This window comes from Pristiophorus japonicus, chromosome 9 (assembly GCF_044704955.1).
Source record: "Pristiophorus japonicus isolate sPriJap1 chromosome 9, sPriJap1.hap1, whole genome shotgun sequence".
NCBI classification, from domain to species: domain Eukaryota; kingdom Metazoa; phylum Chordata; class Chondrichthyes; family Pristiophoridae; genus Pristiophorus; species Pristiophorus japonicus.
Window position 1 is genome coordinate 167,346,393 of NC_091985.1, and position 14,957 is coordinate 167,361,349.

At 44.4% G+C, this 14,957-nt stretch overlaps 1 protein-coding gene across 5 annotated transcripts in view; it reads left to right on the forward strand.

The window, feature by feature from the left end:
- LOC139273319 (retinol dehydrogenase 13-like) overlaps positions 1-14,957 on the forward strand; it is a 60,661-nt gene that overhangs the window by 21,675 nt on the left and 24,029 nt on the right. For all 5 annotated transcript variants that reach the window (XM_070890089.1, XM_070890090.1, XM_070890091.1 and 2 more), the window contains 2 exons: positions 6,674-6,792; positions 12,255-12,410. In XM_070890089.1, coding sequence (XP_070746190.1) covers positions 6,674-6,792; positions 12,255-12,410 — 275 coding nt within the window. The remainder of the gene's footprint in view (positions 1-6,673; positions 6,793-12,254; positions 12,411-14,957) is intronic.

The window sequence follows — 14,957 nt, forward strand, 5'->3', positions numbered from 1 at the left end:
ACCCATAAGTTTCTACAACATTTATAAAGCATACAAAATGAAACCATCAGTTTTGTTGCTAAGCTTTCAGCAAAGTTTAATAGGAGGCATGCGAGAGTTTCATGCAGCCACATTTAGATACTGGCAAGAATCACACATTTAGGACATTGCTAAGAGACGCAATAAGCGCGGCAGAAATGCAAGTGTACTTTTTTATTTGAGTAGCAGGGCCACCAGTTATTTTTGTCACGAGGATTTCAGTAAAGCATAAGGGTGGATCTGTGAGATTGTTATACTAAGTTTACTTGAACTGTGAAAACCACCCAGTTGTACAATTATAGATTTTGGCTTTCCAAACTTGGTGTTGCAATTTAGGTGTTTTTAATGTGATCTTCTCTCCCACTCGTCTAAAATAATTTATCAAAGGAAACCTCATCAAAGCTAGCTCATTAGCATCTTAACTACTTGTTATCTTAGACTGACTTTTAACTTACAGTAATACAATATGTTTTTAAAACATAATCTTTTAAAGTAACTTTATTAAATTTTTCTCTGTGGAACATTATCAATACAATTCTTGGAAATGTGACAGAATTAGAGGGCAGGAGAATAATCAGACCAAGGAGTGGGTGGGGAGAGTAGGACAAGTACTTCAGTGGGAGAGTCATCAAATTATTTCAGTGGGGGTCAGGGAAACTCCTTAATGGAGTGGGGGAGTGGGGGGGGTGGGGGGAGCGGAAGAACTGTAGTGGGTCGAGGAATGGGAAGGCAAGTTCGAGAAGTACCTCATTGGGGAGAGGGGCATCTCAGTTTTCCAAAAAATACGAGTGTATGATTTTTCAACGAATGAGGAAGCCCCAACTTTCCTAACATTGAAAAGATTCTGCTGTTTTTAAAAACTGCACAGTTCCTGATTTTATTCATTTTAATAGGCGGGTTTTTAAAAACAATAAATAGATACAGTACTGATTTTTCAAACAATTAAGACATTCCACTATTTCAAGTTTGAAGAAACCTTGATTTTTTAAAAAGCGATGCCTAACTGTACTGGCAAGATTTCTTCATTTCATCAATTTTGACAGGATTGTTCCAGAAATGAGGCGTTATGGTCTTAATATAACTCAGGAAATCAAGGACAACACTAAAGGTTTTTACAATATATTGAGAAAGAAGATGTCCAAAAATTTATCGATCTCAGTCTTGAATATACTCAAAGACTGAGCATCCACAGCCCTCTGCGGTAGAGAATTCCAAAGATTCACCACCTTCTGAGTGAAAAATTTCTCCTCATCTCAGTCCTAAATGGCAAACCCCTTATTCTGAGACTGTGACCCCTGGTTCTAGACACCCCAGCCAGGGGAAACATCCTCCCTGCATCTACCCTGTCAAGCCCTCTAAGAATTTTACACATTTCAATGAGATCACCTCTCCTCCTAAACTCCAGAGAATACAAGTCCATTCTCCTCATAGGACAGCCCGTTCATCCCAGGAATCAATCTCGTGGTTCAAATACAGAAATCATTAAAAGGTAGTGAACAGATACAAAAAAATATTTTAAAAGGCTTAATGGAATGTTAGCATTTATCTTGAGGGCTGGAATATAAAGAGCTGGAAGGTATGTTACAGCTGTACAGAGCTCTGGTTAGACCCCATCTGGACTACTGCATTCAGTTCTGGGCACCACACCTCTGGAAGGATATATTGGCCTTGGGGATGCAGTGCAGATTCACCAGAATTATACATATTAAATTATGAGGACAGGTTGCATAGACTATGCTTGTGTTCCCTTGAATATAGAAGATTACGGGATGATCTAATTGAGGTGCTTAAGATGATTAATGACATTTATAGGGTAGATCAAGAGAAACTGTTCCTCTGGTGGGAGAGTCCAGAACAAGGGGGCATAACTTTAAAATTAGGGCTAGACCATTCAGGAGTGATGTCCGAAAGCACATCTTCACACACAGGGTAATGGAAATCTGGAACTCTCTCCCTGTGGGACCTGATTAACTATTGTGGGACCTGATTAACTGGGACCTGATTAATTTATAATTATAGAGTAGCTGTGTACGTGCTCACTAACAATGGAAAAGGTTGCAGCGTGGTTGGGGCCAAAGCACAGTCACAGGGTTAAACGCTGTTCCGACCAGATAATAGGAACATGCTGCAAAACAGTGAACAGCAGGAGGAAGGGCATGATGTAGTAATCACATCATGTCCAAGGTGATTGCTATCTGCAATGGGCAGCTGGATCATAACCAGCGGCCAGTCCGGAGTTGACAAACTGACCCTAGTAACAGCAGGGGGGCCAATCAGGGAATGGGAAGACCCCACGTTCACGACTATAACTGAAGCTGTAATGTGGTAGAGTGCACTTTATTCTTAGTAACTGCAAGATGTAACTGAGCCAATAAAGTTTGCCTGGATACTACCACCGACCTCAAGTCTCGTCAACTGCTAAGAATATAAGAGACCCTACACTCCCCCAAAAAAGCTGTTGAGGTTAGGTCAATTGAAAATTTTAAAACTGAGATTGATGCATATTTGTTTGGCAAGGGTATTAAGGGTTATGGAACCAAGCGAGGTAGATGGAGTTAAGCCATGTTCTAATTCAATGGCGGAACTGGCTCAAGGGGCTGAATGGCCGCCTTCTAACATTAGCAAAGCTTAACATTGAAAATACTATGCAGTACCACCTGTGTAACTGGTATTGCAAGTAAATGTGGACTTTTTAATAATGGAATTTTCCATTAGACCACATTGACATAGGGGCTATCAAGGCATTTTGAAATGGAAGGTCATGACCACCTATTTTTAATATATAATTGGTTTTGAACCTTCAAGCAAATTAAATGTAGTCGACAGTCCTCATGAACTAATTAGGGTTAGATGAAGTAGGGTGGGAGGAAGCTCGTGTGGAGCATTACCGCCGGCATAGACCATTTGGGCCAAATGGCCTGTTTCTGTGCTGTACACTCGATGTATTTAGTTATGACCTCAAAGAATTCCAGTACCTTTATGTTTTTTTTCTTAACAGTTTCCCATCTCTCCGGAGGTATTTGACTTCTTTCTGGAGTACAATTCCATATACATTAGCTACCCTCTGTTGCGTTGTCAAAAAAGTAACGATTCATGTTTGAGTGTTGTCAGGCTGTTTGACTGCAAAAGACAGGCTGATGCTGTTCTCATCCAGTGTTCAAATTTGCACTTCTAGCAAGGGTTGATGGATAATGAGCCCAGGTACACAGAAGCCAACTATAGTTCTACTTAATGTTGCGCTGGTGAAACTCAGTACAGGCAGATAATCAAATCTGGGAATATCCTGGCATGGCTCAGTTACTCACTGTCTTAACCTGTTGAGCCATGGCACAGCATGACTTATTGCTTCTAATCTCATCTCTTGCAGCATCTATGCTCTTTCGAGTAACATTGATAGCATGCCATAAAATCTACTTGAGCATTTTCCCACTATAGACTATGGGCTGGGTTTTTGGGCGAAAATGCAAGCGATACGTGAAAATTACCAGTTTCATTGAGTTACTGATTTAAGACCTAACTTTCGACCTTTGGGGTCTGCACAAGCATCGCAAAGGGAGGCGTTGCACAATTATTTGCGGTGCAAAAATGCGATCCTCACCAACTTTAGTGCGGGGCCAAGAGTGCTGCGAGAGAGGTTTTGGGAGGGGGAAAATTTTGTTAAAAAGCTTCAAACAACATTTCCAAGACCCTTAGCTAACAAATCGCTGCAAAAAAATGTTTAAAAAAACTTTAACTTGCCTTTTTTGTAGGTTTTCCAATTTACTGTTGCCAGCAGGGCTGCACCGCTAGGTGTTACCTGTCAGTGTTCTGGGCGCGGCGTACGGGTCGGGTGAGTGCCAAAACTCGGACGGTAATGCAATCCGAGTTGTTACACGTCTGGCGTAGCGCTCCCCGGCTGTGCTTTCAAGCGCCGCCGCAAACAAGGAGCTGAGGATTGTGACTGGGTTTTCGCCGCGGAGGCTCAAAAAGCAACGAAATCCCGGTCAAAAACCACCTGAAAATCCAGCCCCATAGACTAACTGGACCCTGATGCCTAGCTCGCTCCTTTCTTTAGGAACTGAATCACATTTACTATTTTCCAGTTTTCAAATACAATTCCTGCATTTTTAAAGCTCCGAAATTATTAGCCAGAACCGAATTCATTTCATGAAGGATTCTTGGGTGAAATACATTTTTTCGCATATACTTCATAGATATTTAATTAATGGACTTCATGACATGCTTTAATGTTTTCCTTACATTTTCTCCCTCCCTTAAATATACTATTCTCTTTTGACATAAGGTGGGGTTTGGTCCAGGTTATGGATTCCATCAATGTTATCCATTACTTAAATGAAGAGGAAGTGTGTTTGTGGTACCTTGGGCAACTCCATTAAGGCTGCCAAACAGTGCCTGCCAGGGGAAGTCAGAGCTTGACAATTGGTATAAATTAGAATATGACCTTCATATTTTAGTCAAAAGTGGCTCTTAGACTGTCCTTTGTCAATCTTTTTTTCTCTCATCTTAACAAGATTAATTTTTGGCTGCTGACTTGAATCACCATCTCTATGGAAGGGGATGGGAGGGCGGGTAAGTGCCGAAGGCAGAATTTTTTTGTGCCAGTTTTGTCCTTTCTCTTTATGAGGGTGTTGACTATTTTTGGGATGTGGCTGAATGGACACTGAGCCCTTCAGTAGCATGCTCAAATGTGAGCTTTAGAAATTGCATGTCGAGGAGTTATTTGACTTCAGTTGGGAGCGGGGAGACAGCTAAGCTCATTTCTCCCTCACCTGGCTTTTATACTTTTCAGCGAGGTCACTGGAAAGCAGTTAGAAGTGGAAAAATTGTTTTAAATTATTCCACTCCTTGGCCAAAGGTGTTAAGGTCAATTATGGCACTCCAACAGCTGCCCTAGCTGAGAATAGCTAACCTGGCTCATAATTAGAATTGAACCTGGGAACTTCTGGTCGGTATTGCTAGTTGCTATTGCTGGGCTATATCTTCACCCACTAAACTATCGAGGGGACCATAATCAAGCCTTTGTAAAGAGCTTTCAGTGTGGTGCAGTGCAGACAGGAAGATACCTGGTTGATTTGAGAGAGGGAAAATTGTCAGGACATCTGATAATTCAGCAACACCTACTGGCTGAGCACTGAAAAGAGAATTGGATGGTCTGCAGTCATTCACTAATTCTCAAACTAGAGTCTAAGGATCAGTGCAAAATACTACAAATGGAGAAAATTAGATTTTCTCTTTTTTGTACTCATTGCGGTGAGGAATGTTGGCTATGCATAATGGAACGCTTCCCGTCTCAGGTCCCAGTGTCAGCACTGGGTAATGGAAGGCTTCCCGTCTCAGGCCTCAGTGTCAGCACTGTGTAATGGAACGCTTCCAGTGTCAGGCCCCAGTGTTAGCACTGGGTAATGGAACACTTCCCATCTCAGGCCCCAGTGTTAGCACTGGGTAATGGAATGCTTCCCGTCTCAGGCCCCAGTGTTAGCACTGGGTAATGGAATGCTTCCCGTCTCAGGCCCCAGTGTTAGCACAGTGTAACGGAACGCTTCCCATCTCAGGCCCCAGTGTCAGCACTGGGTAATGGAACGCTTCCCATCTCGGGCTCCAGTGTTAGCACAGTGTAATGGAACGCTTCCCATCTCAGGCCCCAGTGTTAGCACTGGGTAATGGAACGCTTCCCGTCTCAGGCCCCAGTGTCAACACTGGGTAATGGAACGCTTCCCATCTCGGGCCCCAGTGTTAGCACAGTGTAATGGAACGCTTCCCATCTCGGGCCCCAGTGTTAGCATAGTGTAATGGAACGCTTCCCATCTCGGGCCCCAGTGTTAGTACTGGGTAATGGAACGCTTCCCATCTCAAGCCCAGTGTTAGCACTGGGTAATGGAATGCTTCCCGTCTCAGGCCCCAGTGTCAGCACTGGGTAATGGTACGCTTCCCGTCTCAGGCCCCAATGTCAACACTGGGTAATGGAACGCTTCCCATATCGGGCCCCAGTGTTAGCACTGGGTAATGGAACGCTTCCCATCTCGGGCCCCAGTGTCAGCACTGGGTAATGGAATGCTTCCCATCTCAGGCCCCAGTGTCAGCACTGGGTAATGGAATGCTTCCAGTGTTAGCACTGGGTAATGGAACGCTTCCTGTCTCAGGCCCCAGTGTCAGCACTGGGTAATGGAACGCTTCCAGTGTCGGGCCCCAGTGTCAGCACTGGGTAATGGAACGCTTCCCATCTCAGGCCCTAGTGTCAGCACTGGGTAATGGAACGTTTCCTGTCTCAGGCCCCAGTGTCAGCACTGGGTAATGGAACGCTTCCCATCTCAGACCCCAGTGTCAGCACTGGGTAATGGGACTCTTCCCATTTCAGGCACCCAGCTTGATACAAAGTTCCCTCAACTCTGTCCAAACATCATGCCTCAGCCCCATTGCTGAATGCACAATTTCCCATACCAGCTATTTGTGGCATTTCCAATTGAGATTGCTAATTGGTGCTAAACTAAAGTTATTATTTGTACTTTAGGCCCATGTCTACCAAGACTTTTTCAATTTGAATAAAGAGATGTTTAGAAACACATATTTTTGCTGAATTATACATTTTCAAGTTTGTGCCTGTATGTTAAATGCAAATAATTACTCACCAGTTCTGTATAATTTATTCACTTTTTAGAGACTACGTAACTGGTGGAACCTGTCGAAGTCCAGCAATGGTCTCAGGAAAAACTATAATCATAACTGGAGCAAACACTGGTATTGGAAAAGAAACTGCTAGAGAGCTGGCTAGAAGAGGTAAAGTTGGGGCAGGGAGGGAGGAGGGAAGGAATCCCATTGCCTTGAATCACTGTCAGTGCCATTATTAAGGTGATGTATTAATAAATGGTCTATAGTCAAACTTATTTGTGTACAACTTTGGCGCATGCAAATTTTTTCCAGGTCCTGAATTCTCAGTATTACCGCTGTTATACATAGAAATACATAAAAGTTACAACACAGAAACAATCCATTTGGCCCAACCAGTCTGTATAAGCATTTACCCACTTTGTTCCCATAACCTTTGATCCACCTATCCGTTCTTCTTAGGCAGTCCCTCGGAGTCGAGGATGACTTTCTTCCACGCTAAAAATAAGTTCTCAGGTGACTCAAGAGTTCAATGCGGGACCTACAGTCTCTGTCACAGGTGGGGCAGATGGTGGTTGGAGGAACGGATGGGTGGGGGGCCTGGGTTGCCGTGCGCTCCTTCCGCTGTCGACACTTGGCTTCAGCTTGCTCCCGGCGAAGAGACTCGAGGTGTTCAGCGCCTTTCTGGATGCTTTTTCTCCACTTTGGGCGTTTTTTGGCCAGGGATTCCCAGGTGTCGGTGGAGATGTTGCACTTTTTCAAGGAGTCTTTGAGGGTGTCCTTGAAGTGTTTCCTCTGCCCACCTGGGGCTCACTTGCTGTGTCGAAGCTCCCGAGTAGAGCGCTTGTTTCGGGAGTCTCGCGTCAGGCATGCGGACGATGTGGCTCGTCCTGCGGAGCTGATCGAGAGTAGTCAATGCTTCGATGCTGGGGATGTTGACCTGAGCGAAAACACTGATGTTGGTGCACCTATCCTGCCAATGGATTTGCAGGATCTTGCGGAGGCAGCGCTGGTGGTACTTCTCCAGCATTTTGAGGTGCCTGCTGTACATAGTCCACGTCTCTGATCCATATAGGAGGATGGGTATCACTACTGCTCTGTAGGTCATGAGCTTGGTGCCGGGTTTGAGGTCCTGATCTTCAAACACTCTCTTCCACAGGCGACCGAAGGCTGCACTGGCACACTAAAGGCGATGTTTGGACCTCGTCATCGATGTCTGCTCTTGTTGACATTAGGTTCTTGAGGTATAGAAAATAGTTCACGTTGTCCAAGGCTTTGTCGTGGATTTTGATAACTGGCCACTGGCTACTTCAACGACAGAGTTGGAAAGAACACAGACCTCTGGGGAGGTGTGATTGGCAGAGAGGCAGTAGGGAAATCCAACACCAACGGTACCCTGCTCCTGACAAAATGCTTAGAACACAACCTTGTCATAACCAACACCTCGTTCCGTCAGAGAGACAAGTACAAGGCTTCATGGCAACACCCTTGCTCCAAGCACTGGTATCTGCTCGACTACATCATCGTTCGAGTGAGGGACCGTGAGGATGTGCGCATCACTCGTGCCATGACAGGAACCGATGACTGCTGGACGGGCCACCGCCTAATCCACCTATCCAATCTAACGTCGACAGTTCCTGTCTCAACCACTAACCCCCGAAGTGAATTCCACAGCCTCACAACTCATTGTGTAAAGAAGATTTTCCTGCTCTGTGTTCCGAATCTCTTGCAGTTAATCTTGCATCTATGGCCCTCATTCTAGACCCCTCAACTACTGGAAACAATCTCCTCCCACCTACCCTTATTTTTGTTTCTCGATCTCTAAATTCATAAAACCTGATGCGTACAAGTCATAAGAGGTTGATTTTGAACAAGTTGAAAGTAAGGTATCAACTCCAAACTTAATTAATTATATTGACACATAGGCCCTGATATTTACGGGGAGGTGGGGAAGGTGCAGATGAAGACAAAAACGGCTGAAGAACCCGACATGCAGAGGTTCTGTTAATCTTAATGACAGGACCTCATTGCATCTTGTAGGTTTGCCTTCTGTCTAGCAGCCAGCTGAATGGGTAGCCTGGCTAATGGGCGGGAGACAATAATAGCGGCATGAGATTGCAGTCGGGGACACTTGGAGATGGTCCACGGCAATTGGGAGGAAGAGAGGATGGCAATTGGGGGGTGGGGAGTTCAGGTCAGCAATTGGGTGGGGGATAGGTCAGTAATCGGGAGGGCTTGAGGAGGAGGGGGCTGAAGATTGGGGCTGGGGAAGCTGGAGGCTGCCATGAGGGGCTTGGTGGGAGCACTCCTGCACCTCCTGGAGTGCTGAAGGAGATACTTAGATTGGGGAGCCAGCAGCTCCAGCCTCCGTTTCACTGCCAAGGTTCCCAACCCCCGGGAAACCCGTGCAGCACGAGTTGGTTTTAAATAAGGCTCCCATTTGCACTATAGGACCCAATGTAAGTATGTTACTAAGTGTCCCGCCTATAAAATTGGCAGCGGACGCAAGCGTTGGGATCGGGTTCCTCGAATTTTACATTATAATTCTCGACCCCCTCCCACTCTTCGTGGGGGAGTGGGGAGATTAATATTGAGGCAATAATTTCCAAACATCAAAAGCTTCAAATTTCACCTTTGGGAGATGTCTACTTCACGCTGTGAAATAAGGATTCAGTTATTAGCTGGAAATAAAATGGATTGATGAACTTACTCCTTGGGATAGTAGTTTAGAATTTTTAAAACTTTCTATGCAAGTTAATATACCTCAGAAGATAATTCCTTTTGGGAAGAATTAGATAAATTAATGCTTTACAAGGAACGACAGCAAAAATAATAATTGGACCACCCTTGCAGATACAAGGACATGTTGGTTTTTTATGGTTCCACAGACATGGGATCTTGACTGGTCACTTATTTTCAGAGTTCAATCATGTAACCAGATAGCAATCATTATTGCAGTCATTTCCAAAGGATCCCATTCAGTAAAAATCCCATCAGATCTTCTATTATGCTGGGATCATTTTTAATTTCACAAATTATGTGGTAAAAGTAGCTGACATGACATTTTGAATAAGAACATAAGAACATAAGAATTAGAAACACAGAAACATAGAAAATAGGTGCAGGAGTAGGCCATTCGGCCCTTCGAGCCTGCACCACCATTCAATGAGTTCATGGCTGAACATGCAAACTCAGTACCTCATTCCTGCTTTCTCGCCATACCCCTTGATTCCCCCTAGTAGTAAGAACTACATCTAACTCCAAACTAATTAGGAACAGGAGTAGGCTATCTAGCCCCTCGAGCCTGCTCCGCCATTCAACAAGATCATGGCTGATCTGGCCGTGGATTCAGCTCCACTTACCCGCCCGCTCCCTGTAACCCTTAATTCCCTTATTGGTTAAGAATCTATCTATCTGTGATTTGAATACATTCAATGAGCTAGCCTCAACTGCTTCCTTGGGCAGAGAATTCCACAGATTCACAACCCACTGGGAGAAGAAATTCCTTCTCAACTCGGTTTTAAATTGGCTCCCCCGTATTTTGAGGCTGTGCTCCCTAGTTTTAGTCTCCCCTACCAGTGGAAACAACCTCTCTGCCTCTATCTTGTCTATCCCTTTCATTATTTTAAATGTTTCTATAAGATCACCCCTCATCCTTAGGAACTCCGAGTAAAGACCCAGTCGACTCAATCTATCATCATAAGGAAACCCCCTCATCTCCGGAATCAGCCTAGTGAATCGTCTCTGTACCCCCTCCAAAGCCAGTATATCCTTCCTTAAGTAAGGTGACCAAAACTGCACGCAGTACTCCAGGTGCGGCCTTACCAATACCCTATACAGTTGCAGTAGGGCCTCCCTGCTTTTGTACTCCGTCCCTCTCGCAATGAAGGCCAACATTCCATTCGCTTTCCTGATTACCTGCTGCACCTGCAAACTAACTTTTTGGGATTCATGCACAAGGAGTTTCATGCACAAGGACCCCCAGGTCCCTCTGCACCTCAGCATGTTGTAATTTCTCCCCATTCAAATAATATTCCCTTTTACTGTTTTTTTTCCCAAGGTAGATGACCTCGCACTTTCCAACATTGTATTCCATCTGCCAAACTTTAGCCCATTCGCTTAACCTATCCAAATCTCTTTGCAGCCTCCCTGTGTCCTCTACACAACCTGCTTTCCCACTAATCTTTGTGTCATCTGCAAATTTTGTTACACTACACTCGCCTATTAGCAATAACAAGTGAACAGAGGCAATTCAGTAATGATGTAGTTTGCCTTGTTATTAGTTCATTGTGTCCTTGAATGGTTGGATGTAGATTACCCATATTATTCCAAAACTTGTAAATTCCTATTTATATCTGAGGTGGTTACGAACAACAGGTGCAAGGAGAGAAAAAAAAACAAAAGTGAGTGAACACACATTGTTCTTGCATACCTGACCAGCTCAAAAATAGTGTATATAGGCACCCTATCAAAGTCCTTTGTCTGCCTCCAGCAGTCAAGGAATGTTGCAGGGCTGACCTATAAAGAACCAGGAGAAAAATAATTTGCCAAATAGAGTTAAAAGAATTCTAAATGGCAGTTTGGGACTGTGGTACGGTGCGCACATTAAAGCTCCAATACTCAGCACAATCAACTAGTAATAAATAGATTCAGTTTCTCATTCTGCTCAGGTCTTAATCTGAGCTTCACCAAGTGAGGAGGTACTAGATTGAGGCTATAGTGCCCTTCTGAATTGGGAAGGAAAATCAGACACGATGTCCTGGCTGGTTGCTGCCTTGCACCACCTAGTGGGCAATGAAATGGTAGCAGTCTGGGAACAGAATGCTTGCACTCTTGGCAATGGAATCAGGAGTCCAGGTCGATTTGAAGTAGTATGGAATAATTTTTACTGACTATTTGTATTAGCTCCCCTGATGGCCTTGGGAGTATTGGTATGGCCCAATATAGCACGAAGCCATAAAGGTCTGTGCCAAGGCAATCTCAACCAAGGTGGTCTTGAGTCTCTCTCTTGTTTGCAAAAGGTTAACCCTTACACATCCACTCCCTCCATTACCAGCATACTGTGTATGTAGTATGTGCTCTTTACAGGATGCTCTCTACAGCAACTTGCTATGCCTTCTTTGACTGCACTTTTCAAACCCTGACCTCCACCACCTAGGAAGTCAAGGGAAGCAGGTGCATAAGAACACCACCACCTCCAGGTTCCCCTCCATCACACACCATCCTGACTTGGACATTCCATTGCCATTCCTTCTTCGTCACTGTGTCAAAGTGCCTACCTAACAGCATTGTGTGAGAACCTTCGCCACACAGACCACGCAAACTGCAACGCTTCAAGAAGGTCCATCACCATCTTATCAGGGCAACTAGTGATGGGCAATAAATGCCAGCAATGCCCACAGCCCCAGAACATTTCTTTTTAATCCTGTTGAAAAGTGCACATGTGGCTATCCAGTGAGAAGAGGGTTGAACTTGGCTGTGCTGGTAACAACCCAATAGCCTGCCAACACACACTGTCTAGGCTGTTGGAATCTGTAATATCTTATCCCAGTAGGAGTTGGCACTTCTCGGAGAATAGAAGTGGTAATGAGCAAGGGCTGGGAAATTGCATTAAACTCCTTTTCTCTCTGTAGGTGGCAGAATTATAATGGCATGTCGGGATATCGAGAAATGTGAATCAGCAGCTCGAGAAATTCGAGGAGAAACCCTGAGTCATCATGTATATGCCAGGCACCTTAACCTTGCATCACTTAAATCAATTAGAGAGTTTGCCAAGAAAGTAACTGAAGGTAAAACATTGATTGCTTCCAACAACCATTTGCGACTGATGTATACTAAAGGACTACAGGTCGCTTATTTTCTAACCAGGTTGATTGAATTTGGTATTTTTGAATTTTAGTGGAAAAATGTTTGCCTTTTATCCATGAAACAAAATTGCAAAATAACTAATTATGTAAAATTAAAATTGAGGAAACAATAGTTTGTATAATCCCAAAAAAAGAACACTTTCTAGAATCATAGAATCATACATCACAGAAGGAGGCCATTTGGCCCATCGTACCTGTGCTGGCTCTTTGAAAGAACTATCCAATTAGTCCCACTCCCCTTCTCTTCCTCCATAGACATGCAATTTTCTCCCCAACATGTATTTAACCAATTCCTTGTTGAAAGTTACTATTGAATCTGCTTCTACCACCCTTTCAGGCCGTGCATTCCAGATCATAACTCTGGCTCTTTTGCCAATTTTCTTAAATCTGTGTCCTCTGGTTACCAATCCTTCTGCCACTGGAAACAATTTCTTATCATTTTGAATGGCTCTATTAAATCTCCCCTTAACCTCTGCTTCAAGGAGAACAATCTAAGCTTCTCTTCTCTCTTCACATAACTGAAGCCCCTCATCCCTAGTACCATTCCAGTAAATCTCCTCTGCACCCTCTCCAAGGCCTTGATGCCCTTCCTAAAGTAGTGCCCAGAACTGGACATAATACTCCAGCTGAGACCTAACCAGTGATTTATCAAGGTTTAACATACCGTCCTTGCTTTTGTACTCTATGGGCCAGATAATAGCATGGTGCTAGAGGAGGGCAGAGGGAAGGGAACGATTTGCGGACAGGCAACCCAGAAGTAAGGGCTTCCCCAAGCAAATTTAACGGCAGGAACTGTGTTTAATTATCTCAACAACTTTCCCACCCAACAAAGTGCCAGATTCATAGACATCGGGGTGGGGGGGAAGGAAATCAGAAGTTAAAAGGGCATCATCGAACATCAGGAGGGTATTGAAACATTGGTGTTGGTGGGGGTCGGCTGAAATCGGAGGGTGGGGAGGGAGGGGCATCGGCCGATCACAGGGTGTTTAAAGGGTAAGCTTGGTGGGCTGAGGGAAAGCACTCCTCCTGGCCCAAAAGCAGTGCAATAAAGGCACTTGCCTCATAAATCTGACTCTTCTCGCCTCCTTTCACTTGCCGGGTTTCCTCCTTAAAATAATTTACTGACTAACCTGTCTCCTGGGCAGGATGGGGTCGGGTTTCCCTATTTTTAAAATTTTGAACCCCTATCGCCTCTTCCAACTCCCCTCGCCCCCCCCCCCCTCCCTGCCACCTGCCCTGGCAGGGGGGTTAAAATTGCCCCCCTCTGCCTCTATTTATAAAGCCAAGGACCCTGTATTTTTTTTTAACAGCCTTACCAACTTGTCCTGCTACAATTTCTGTAAGTAAATCCCCAGGTCTCTGGCACTGCTGCAGCCCCTTTAAAATTGTACCATTTAATTTATATTACCTCTCCTCATTCTTACATCCAAAATGCAGTACTTCTCACTTCTCTGCATTAATCTACCATGTGTCTGCCCATTTCGCCAGTCTGTCTATGTCCCCCTGAAGTCTGCTACTATCCTCCTCACTGTTTACTGCATTTCCCAGTTTCGTGTCATCTGCAAACTTTGAAATGATGCCATGTATGTTCAAGTCCAGGTCATTAATATAGAGCAGTGGTTCTAATACTGACCCCAAGGGGACACCACTGTATATTTCCCTCCAGTCTGAAAATCCACTGTTCACTACTACTCTCTGCTTTCTGTCTCTTAGCCAATTCTGTATCCTCGCAGCCACTACCTCTTTAATCCCACGGGCTTCAATTTTGCTACCAAGTCTATTATGTGGTACTTTATCAAACACCTTTGGAAAGTCCATATGCACAGCATCAACCACACTACCCTCTTCAACTCTATCCGTTACTTCATAAAAGAATTCAATCAAGTTAGTCAAATATGATTTGCCTTTAACAAATCCTGGCTGCCATTATAATCCAAGTATTTCAAAGTGACAATTTTGTCCAGGATTATTGTCTGTAAAAGTTTCCTCACCACCGACGGTAGGTTTACTGGCGTGTAGTTACCTGGTTTATCCCTCTGCCTTTTTTGAACAGGGGTGTAACATTTTCAACCCTCCAATCCTCTGGCACCACACCCATATCTAAGGAGGATTGAAAGATTGTGGCCAGAGCCGCCGCAATTTCCACCTTTAAGAACATAAGAAATAGGAGCAGGAATAGGCCATTTGGCTCCTCGAGCCGACTCCGCCATTCAATAAGATCATGGCTGATCTGATCATGGACTCAGCTTCCCTGCCCGCTCCCCATAACCCTTTACTCCCTTGTCGCTCAAAAATCTGTCTTATATCTGCCTTAAATATATTCAATAACCCAGCCTCCACAGCTCTCTGGAGCAGAGAATTCCATAGATTTACAACCCTCTGAGAGAAGAAATTTCTCCTCATCTCAGTTTTAAATGGGCGGCCCCTTATTCTGAGACTATGTCCCCTGGTTTTAGTTTCCCCTATGTG